Genomic DNA, 9,040 nt, shown 5'->3' on the forward strand with positions numbered 1-9,040 from the left:
GGGGGGGGGGGGAACTGGGCAGGGATGGGGGTACAGAGCATGTGTGGGGTTTAGTGGGCATGACCGGGCATAGGAAGTGGTGAGGGAGGGCTGAGATGTTGTGGGAGAAATGGACGTGTGGGGCTGTGGAGGTCTGGGAGCCAGTTTGGGATGTGTGTAGGGGGTTAGAAAGAAGGTTTGGGGGAGCCAGGTGTGGGAGGGAGTGAGGGGAGCTGTGGGAGTGAGGGGCTGTGGGTGCCCAGGGAATCCCCAGGGAAAACTTAGAGGGAGTCCAGGAAGCAGCAAGAGCTGGGGAGGGACAGGTTATTGAAGAGGGGTGGCCTGGGACTGAGGTGACAGAGAGGGCTGGGGGAAACAGGCCTCACCAGGTTATAGGGTTGAGTGGGGCAGAAGAGACCCACACGCACCCCTTCCTTGCCCTACACATACCTTCCTTGCCCTTATGATGGCAGGGAGCTTTACTGCCTATTCCAGGGGGAATGTGAGAGGAGAGGAGATGTGCAGGAAGCTCTAGCGTGGAAGTGAGCTGCCCTGCGCTGTGGAGAAGGCTGTCCCTGGGGCCCTGAGCCTCATCCTTGTGGGAACAGCCTGTGTCCCTGGGCCCTGAGCCTCATCCTTGTGGGAACAGCCTGTGTCCCCTTAGAGAATGGGCTTGTTTGGGGCATCAAAGCTCCTTCCTGCCCTGGCGCCCTGGCCACGATCCCGGATGGGGGAGCAGGTGTGGTGCTGGTCTCAATCCTGTTCCTTCTCTGTTCCCCAGCACTCCCAGCAGCTGAAGGCTGCGGCACGGCTGGCCCCGGCTCCATGCCGCTGGAACTCCGGGCTGCCCGTCAACATTGGGGTGCTCTTCGTGCCCCAGCAGGAGGCCTGGGTGGTGGAGAGGATGGGCAAGTTCCACCGAATCCTCGAGCCTGTAAGGAGCAGCTTTTCTCCCCTTCTGGATTCAGCAGGTTCCTAAAGCTGTAGCGAAGCGCGTCCTTTGCGTGAGGATCCGAGGGGTGGTGGGCTCATTCTCCCAGACTGAAATCCTCTTGGCTGCCTGTGGACTGATTTCCCTTGGTGGGGTGTTAAAAGCACTCAGAAACTGAAATCCCTTCTGTGTGTGAAGTGTGCTTTCTCTGCCTGCAGCATCTGTAGTGTGTGGCACGGTCTTTGCACAGTTCTCTCTAGTTTGACTGTCACCCATCTAATCCTGCCCTCTTCTCAGGGCTTGAACTTCCTCATCCCTCTCCTGGATCGGATTCGTTACGTGCAGAGTCTCAAAGAAATCGTCATTAACGTCCCAGAGCAATCAGCTGTCACACTGGGTGAGGAACAGCTTCCATGTCCTGCCCCTTCCCTTCTGCTGCATCTGGGGTGAGCAAGGAACAGTGTGGGGAAGAGTGGAATTGTCTCAGGCTCGTGCACTCAGCCCCATCCCTTGGAACCCAGAGTTGGCCATAAAATCACAGGATCACAGGATGATTTGTGTTGCAAAGGACCTTGGGTTGTAAAGATCACCTTGTTCCAACCCCCCTGCCACGGGCAGGAACAGCTTCCACTAGACCAGATTGCTCTGGGGCCCATCCAACCTGGCCTTGAAGACTGCCAGGGATGGGGCATCCACAGCTTCTCTGGGCAACCTCTGTGATGCCTCACCACCCTCACAGTAAATAATTTTTTCCTAATATCTAATCTAAACTGCCCTCCATCAGCTTAAGGCTATTCCCCCTTGTCCTTCCACTCCATAACCATGTGAAAACTCCCTCTTCAGCTCTCTTGTGTCCCCTTTAGGTGCTGGAAGGCTGCTGCTGTAAGCAGGGGGCACCCCAGGAGGTCCTGCAGCTGCCCCTTGCTGGATTGAATGCAAGGGGCAGGAATACATTTTTCAGATGTCTTCTTTTACTGAACCACAAAAAAACCCTAGAACACCTCTGTAAAAGAGATTTTGGATCAGGTTATTAAAGAGATTTTGGACAGAGGTTACATTTCTAGCTTTCAGTGTTTTGTTTAATTTTTTTCCCCCTTAAATCTTTATTTACAAGAACTACAGTGTGAAATGTTTGTATCTAGAAACCTGAGACTTGTTTTGTATTAAAACATCGTAGTGTTTTTCTAGGGAACATTAAGGTCATTTTTACAAAGTCTTTAGATGAGGAGATCGATTTCAGCCAATCCTTCTTCTGTGCCGTGCTGCTATGCCAGGAAGGAAAGGGACAAACCTGCCCAGCTCTGTTGAGGAAGAGAGGGTTGTCCATGTTTTTTCTTTGCTGCTTCAGTAAACAGGAACTGCTGTTCTCTCCTGGCAGATAATGTCACCCTGCAGATTGATGGCGTGCTCTACCTGCGGGTTATGGACCCCTACAAGGTACCATCCCTGCCCTTCAGATACCTCTCTCCTGGTTCTGCCTGCTCCCCAAAATGTGTGCTTCAGCCTCTGTGTACTGCCTGGTGGATGGGTTTGGCACCTTGACCCCTCCCAAGGCTTCAGACTCCATGTTTCTGGCAGGGGTGTTTTTGTCTTGGCGCTGTGTTTGTCTCTCCTGCCTCGTTCAGGGTCCCTCTTGGCACCCCTATCCACTCTGTTTTGTGCTTCTGCTCTCCAGGCCAGCTATGGGGTGGAAGATCCTGAGTATGCAGTGACCCAGCTGGCCCAGACCACCATGAGATCTGAACTTGGCAAACTCTCCCTCGACAGAGTCTTCCGGGTGAGCTGGGGAGGTGGATCGTGGAGCTCCCAGCATCTCTGGAAACCATGGGGCAGCCTGCATGGCCAGGCTGATACACTTAATAGCAAAATGCCCAATGCCCTTTGCTGAGAGGGCTTCTGTTTCAGTTGAGCTATTGGTGAATCTGTGGAGATGGGTCTTGTTTCCATTGTTTTTTTAACAGGAGCTATTTTTTGCCCTGCCCTGGGTTGTTTGGAAGGGGGTGATGGGTGGCATGTGCCCAGACCCAGCTGGTCCACCTGTGTTTCTCTTGAGCCAGTGACTCATTGCTCAGACCCAGTGATGCGTGGTTCATGGGGCGTCCTAGTCCTTGTGCTGTGTTTGCTGGGCAAAAACCGGAGGTGTTGGCATTCCTGTTGTATCCAGATGTACACTGGATGTTTGTATCCCAGCAGTTTCAGCTGCGGGCCCTGCTCTCCCTAGGAGATGGTGACCCCTTCAAGAGCTGCAGGAAACACCTGATCCTACCTGATGCCTTTGGAGATGGCTTTTTTCTGGCATATCTTGGCCCGTGGTGGAGGGTGTCTGTTTCCCTCCTGACACCTGTCTCATGCTAAGAACCTCTTCTTTGCTCTCTGTCATTTCCTTTGTGCCTCCCAGGAGCGAGAGTCCCTCAATGCCAGCATCGTGGATGCCATCAACCAAGCTTCAGACTGCTGGGGCATCCGGTGCCTGCGCTACGAGATCAAGGACATCCATGTGCCCCCACGTGTGAAGGAATCCATGCAGATGCAGGTGTGGCTCTCTGGGAGGGAGGTCTGGAACAGGAGGGAAGTCTCCTCTTCCATGCAGCATCATTGTTACCTGTCCGCAGCTGGCATCACAGGCCCTTCCTGTGGTGAGAGGCACTTTGGTTGCAGACATACAGCTACTGGACTGAATAAATAATTCCTGTCCTAATTTTGGCAGTGGTGGCCCCTGCCTGGTACACCCAATCCTTGCCAGCTCCCTGTAAAATCCTTACTGGGCTCTATAGGGAAGCAAATCCCGGAGCTGAAAGTCTCCTCTTGAGAAAAGCTGGGCACCAGATCTTCAGGCTGGAAGGGGAGGAGGGGGAAGCAGCTGTCCAGTTAGGTGTGGATGGGGCTGGGAAGGGTTGTGGGGCCTGAGGAGCAGAAGTAGCCCTCAGCAGGACCATGCGGTGTTCTGTAGCTGCATTCACATGCTTTGCTGAGCCATGCTGGCCCCAGCAGAACGCAGGAGTGTGTCCTTACCCCAGTGCAGTCATGGCAGGCTGGTGTCTGACCTGTGTTTGCAGGTGGAGGCAGAGCGACGGAAGCGGGCGACGGTGCTGGAGTCAGAGGGGACGCGGGAATCTGCCATCAACGTGGCTGAGGGCCAGAAGCAGGCCCAGATCCTGGCGTCAGAAGCTGAGAAGGCTGAACAAATCAACAAAGCTGCTGGTAATGCCTTAGGGTAGAACATGTGGGGATCTGTAGCCATCTAGACTGAGGGGTGATGCTGCTGGGGAGAGACCACATCACTGTGGGCCAGGTGTCCTCAGCCACGCTGGTCCTTCCCTGCTGGGGCCTTTGTGCTGAGCTCCAGCTCATGCTGCTGCCCTGCCACAGCCTCGGGCAGCTGGAGGTGTGTGGCAATGCTGCTGTTGGGGAAGAGAAGACTATGCATGCATGAACTTGTCTGGATTCACTCCTTGAAATTTTCTGGATTTGCTCCTGGCAAGCGCTTTGCGGCGGTTCTGATGTGTGTTCTGCTGTGGTTCCTTGCAGGAGAAGCCAATGCCATGCTGGTCAAGGCCAGGGCCAAGGCGGAGGCAATTCAGCTCCTGGCAGCTGCTCTGTCACAGCAGGTGAGTGACAGCTCCTTGGGGCAGCCACTGTCTTGGTGCTGGCACAGGGGGAGTTGACACGTGGCTGGGGTGGCACCTGACTTCCTCTTGGACACTTGCTGGCATTTTCAGCAGCAGGGAATGAGGATCTTTGCTGTCCCAGCTGGGGTGGGCTGGGGATGTGGGCACGGATGAGCTCATGGTGGTACGTGACTCGTCCCTCTCTCCCCAGCATGGCAGTGCTGCTGCCTCCCTGTCTGTGGCAGAGCAGTATGTGAACGCCTTCTCCAAGATTGCCAAAGACTCCAACACCGTCCTGCTGCCTGCCAACACCGGCGACGTCACCAACATGGTGGCACAGGTCAGTGTGGTCACTCGTGTCCTGGGCTGATCCAAAGCAGGGTGGGCAGCAGGTGAGGGAGGGGATTCTGCCCCTCTGCTCTGCTCTGGTGAGACCCACCTGGAGCACTGCATCCAGCTCTGAGATCCCCAGCACAGGAAGGACATGGACCTGTTGGAGTGAATCCAGAGGAGACTGCCAAGATGCTTAGAGGGATGGAGCACCTCTCCTATGAGGGAAGGCTGAGTGAATTGGAATTGTTCAGCCTGGAGAAGAGGAGGCTTCAGAGAGAGCCTTCCAGTACCTAAAGGGGGCTTACAGTAAGGCTGGAGAGGGACTTGTACAAGGGCATCTAGGGATAGGACAAGGGGGAATGGCTTCAAACTCAAAGAGGGTAGGTTTAGATTAAATATTAAGAAGAAATTGTTTACTAGGAGTGTGGTGAGGCACTGGCACAAGTTGCCCAGGAAAACTGTGGTTGTCCCATCCCTGGGAGTGTTCAAGGCCAGGTTGGATGGGGCTTTGAGCAGCCCGGTCTAATGAAAGATGTCCCTGCCCAACCCCCAGAGGGTTGGAACAAGACAATCTTTAAGGTCTCTTCCGAGGTAAACCCTTCTGTGATTCTTGCCCCAAGGGGGTGAAGGTGGCAGCGTGCTGGGGCCTGGCCCTCTCCTCTCCACCCCTCCTCATGACTCTCTCGTTCTCTCCAGGCCCTGGGGATATACACCACACTGACCAAGCCACAAGCTGTGAAGAGCCAGGACGAGACGCTCCCAGCCCACGAGGAGCCCCAACCTGCCTCCACGGAGATGCTGAAGGCAGAGCAGGGAAGCTCCAGCTAACGGGGCTGGAAGGATCTCGCTCCCTGTCACGAGGTCTGCTCCGCAACTGGCAGGCCTGTCCTGCCGCGGTCAGATGCTCTTCTTCCCTTAGTCCCTATTTTGTATTTGGATTTAAATCATGTAATAAATGGTACCGGTGCTGCTGCAGCACGTTCCTGTGTGCTTGGGGGCCTGACCCTACCGTCCGATGCCAAAGGGGAACCATCCATCCTCGAGAGGCTCCTGCCAGGAGCTCCCATGGACACACAGCGATCCACAAGAGGAAAAAATTAGAAATTAGGAAGAAATTCTTTACTTTGAGGGTGGTGAGGCACTGGCAGAGGTTGCCCAGCGTGGGTGCCCCATCCCTGGAAGTGTTCAAGGCCAGGCTGGATGGGGCTTTTGAGTGGTCTAGTGGGAGGTGTCTGTGCCCACAGCAAGGGGGTTTGGAACAAGATGATCTTTAAGGTCCTTTGCAGCCCAAACCATTCTGTGACTGAACTTCGGGCCCCTGCTCATGGGAAGGATGCCTCTCACGGTGTGTGTGGGGGAAGTTTCTCTGAGAATGTCAGCTCCTGTCACTGTCCCCTCCTCTGTTGTCTCGCAGAAGCTGCCCCTACAATGCATGAGAGTGCGTTCTCTGTAGAGGGCTCCTCACAGCGCGCACCGCAGGGCGGGGAAAGCCTGCCGATTAATTAATTAATTGAATAATTAAAACACCGCCTCTGGCCCGCTCGGGGTGCCTCGCCCGGAGGGAGGTGCGCGGGGGACACCTCCTGGCCGCCAGGGGGCGCTGCCGCCCCCGCAGCTCCCCGCTGTGCCGCTCTAGCGCGGTCGGCGCCACGCGCGGCGCTTCCGGGGGCGGCGGGCGCCGGGGGCCGCAGGTGGGGCGGGAGCGGAGCGGGGTCGGGGGGCACAGGGGCTGTGAGGGGCCGGAGGGGAGTCTGGGGGTGCGCGGGGCACAAGGACGGCTCGGGTGTGAGGCGGCGGAGGGGGAGCTGGGGGTGCCGGGAAGGGGCTGGCAGTGTCAGGAAGGGTCTGGGCTGTGTGAGGGGAGGTGGGGGTGTCAGGGCTAGGCCCTGGGGGATGGGGGTGCATGGGGGGAGCTGGAGGTGTTAGACAGGGGCAGGGGAGGGTCTGGGGTGTGTGAGGGGGGCTGGGGGTGCCGGGGAGGCGCTGGGCAGCCGGGAGGGAGCAGGACACGGCTCCCGCTCAGGCGGGGTGTCAGGAGGTGCGCAGGGTGGTTGTCAGGACATGGTGTGGGACCGGGTAAAGGGTTGTGTCAAGGCTGACGGGGGGTCCTGGGGGAGAGGTGGGTGTGAGGGGTGTCGGGCCAGCGGTGGGTGCTGGCAGGGAGTGGTGCCCGGCCCGGGTAGAGCCGCCGTGGCCTGAGCCTGCCTGTCCTCCCCTCTAGGATGCAGCGGTGGCCAGTGGTGCTCTTCCTGGCCTGGGTTTGCTTTCTCTTTTTTGCCGGCATCGGGCTCTTCATGAGCGGCTTCCTGCTCACCCGGATCGAGCTCGCCAGCAGCAGCTCCTGCTCCGACCCGCTTGTGCCGCCGCCCTGGGAGGGGCAGAGCCTCCCGCCGGGCTCCTGCTGGGCGCCCCAGCGCTTCTCCAAGGCCGTGCTCGTCATCATCGACGCCCTGCGCTTCGAGTTCGCCCGCTTCGACCCCGGCAAGGCCAGCCCGCTGCCCTACGAGAACAAGCTAGGGGTGTTGCACCACCTGGCCACCTCCCAGCCCCGGCACGCCCGGCTCTACCGCTTCCGGGCCGACCCCCCCACCGCCACCATGCAGCGCATCAAGGGCCTCACCACCGGGTCACTGCCCACCTTCATCGACGTGGGCAGCAACTTTGCCTCCTACGCCATCCAGGAGGACAACCTGCTGGCACAGCTGGTGCAGAACGGTGGGTTCCTAACCTTAGGCTGAGGCAGGGGACAGTCAGACGTTAGAAGCAGCTGTTTTTTCACTGTTAGGGTGGTCAGCTTGCCCAGGGAGGTGGTGGAGTCACCATTCCTGGAGGGGTATTTAGGAGGCATCTGGATCTCGCACTGGGTTTAGTGGTTTAGGGGTTACAGTGGTAAGTGGATGGTTGGATAGGATGATGTTGAAGGTCTCTTCGAACGTTGATGATTCTATGATTGGAGCTGTTCAGCCTGGAGAAGAGAAGGCTGCTGGGAGACCTATGTAGCAACCTTCCAGTATTTGTAGGAGGTCTGCAGGGAAGCTGGAGAGGGACTCTTTATCAGGAGCTGTAGTGATAGGACAAGGACTAATGGGTACAAATTGACAGAGGAGAAATTTAGATTAGATAATAGGAAAAAATTCTTCATTATGAGTGTGGTGAGACACTAGAACAGGTTTCCCAGAGAGGTTGTGGATTTCCCAACCCTGGCAGTGTTCAAGGCCAAGCTGAATAAGGCCTTGAGCAACCTGGTCTGGTGGGAGGTGCCCCTGCCCATAGCAGGGGGGATTGGGACTAGACAATCTTTAAGGTCCATTCTAACCCCTTAACATTCTATAATTCTGTGGCCCTGTGTGGGGCAGGGCAGTGTCCCACTGGGACAGAGCATTTGCAAATCCCTGCTCAGTTTAACCTTCGTTCAAAACCTTGATTCCTCTCTCACTGGGAAGGGAACTTCTTACAACACCTCCACTCTGCCAGCTAATTCTTTTGCCCTGCTCAGTGACAGTTTTCTGAGGCAGAGCTGCCATGCGGGTGGGGTTTCTCCAACTTGTGCTGGGAGTGAGGAGTAGCTGTGACTGTGGCTTCATCTTCATCATCTTCAAAGATGACAAGAGAGCGGGTGAAGGTGGCTGCTCTGATGGTGACTGTCACAAGGTCACCTCCAGGAGTGGCTGTACGAAGCCAAGGGCAGTCGGTCGTGCTGTGTGAGAAGGGAGGAGCCAGGTGTGCCAGGTGGTGCCAGGTATGCTGTGGGGGTGACCCTGCCTGCCTGGCCAGCTGCCTGCAGCTCTTAGGCAGCAACCTAACTGCGTCTTTGGTGTAGTTCAGTGCCGCTGTGGGGTGCTCAGTGCAGCTGTAAAGGGTTTGTTATGGTGTGCTGGTGGAGTAGAGGGAAAGGGACAGGACACAGTGGGTTGTTCTCCAGAGAGATTTCCTCCCAGGGCTCAGAGTGGCACCAATACCAGTGCCTGGGTTGAGGCAACAGGACTGCATGTGAGCAAGGTGGGCAAATACAGTCAAACATCTGAGGCAGAACGCGCTGGTAGGCCCTGTGCCACAGCAGCAGCCTCAGAGGAAATGGTTCCTGCTCCCAAGCTGGAGAGGCACTGTGGAGGCACAGTGGGCTGGTGGCAGGCAGGGCAAGCAGAGCGAGGGTAGAGGGAAGAAGCATCGGTGCTTTTGCCTTCTCTTT

The 9,040-nt window shown here is 56.8% G+C and overlaps 2 protein-coding genes across 5 annotated transcripts in view; both read left to right on the top strand.

Annotated features, from left to right (window-relative positions):
• The window catches only part of STOML2 (stomatin like 2), a 7,167-nt gene extending 1,341 nt beyond the window's left edge, over window positions 1-5,826 (top strand). The window contains exons 2-10 of the mRNA XM_017819116.1: window positions 757-913; window positions 1,208-1,307; window positions 2,289-2,347; window positions 2,586-2,687; window positions 3,309-3,443; window positions 3,967-4,111; window positions 4,439-4,518; window positions 4,730-4,858; window positions 5,548-5,826. Coding sequence (XP_017674605.1) covers window positions 757-913; window positions 1,208-1,307; window positions 2,289-2,347; window positions 2,586-2,687; window positions 3,309-3,443; window positions 3,967-4,111; window positions 4,439-4,518; window positions 4,730-4,858; window positions 5,548-5,679 — 1,039 coding nt within the window. The 3' untranslated portion in view covers window positions 5,680-5,826. The remainder of the gene's footprint in view (window positions 1-756; window positions 914-1,207; window positions 1,308-2,288; window positions 2,348-2,585; window positions 2,688-3,308; window positions 3,444-3,966; window positions 4,112-4,438; window positions 4,519-4,729; window positions 4,859-5,547) is intronic.
• Window positions 5,827-6,501: 675 nt separating this feature from the next.
• The window catches only part of PIGO (phosphatidylinositol glycan anchor biosynthesis class O), a 16,313-nt gene continuing 13,774 nt past the window's right edge, over window positions 6,502-9,040 (top strand). For 3 of the 4 annotated variants that reach the window (XM_017819091.1, XM_017819092.1, XM_017819093.1), the window contains exons 1-2: window positions 6,502-6,542; window positions 7,073-7,566. In XM_017819091.1, the coding sequence (XP_017674580.1) occupies window positions 7,074-7,566 (493 nt within the window). In that variant the 5' untranslated portion in view covers window positions 6,502-6,542; window position 7,073. Of the gene's footprint in view, window positions 6,543-7,072; window positions 7,567-7,721; window positions 7,741-9,040 lie in introns of those variants that run through there. The other variant, XM_017819094.1, reaches the window with a different exon arrangement.

The sequence above is a fragment of the Lepidothrix coronata genome, unplaced genomic scaffold (assembly GCF_001604755.1).
Source record: "Lepidothrix coronata isolate B3197 unplaced genomic scaffold, Lepidothrix_coronata-1.0 Scaffold72, whole genome shotgun sequence".
Classification (NCBI taxonomy): Eukaryota; Metazoa; Chordata; class Aves; order Passeriformes; family Pipridae; genus Lepidothrix; species Lepidothrix coronata.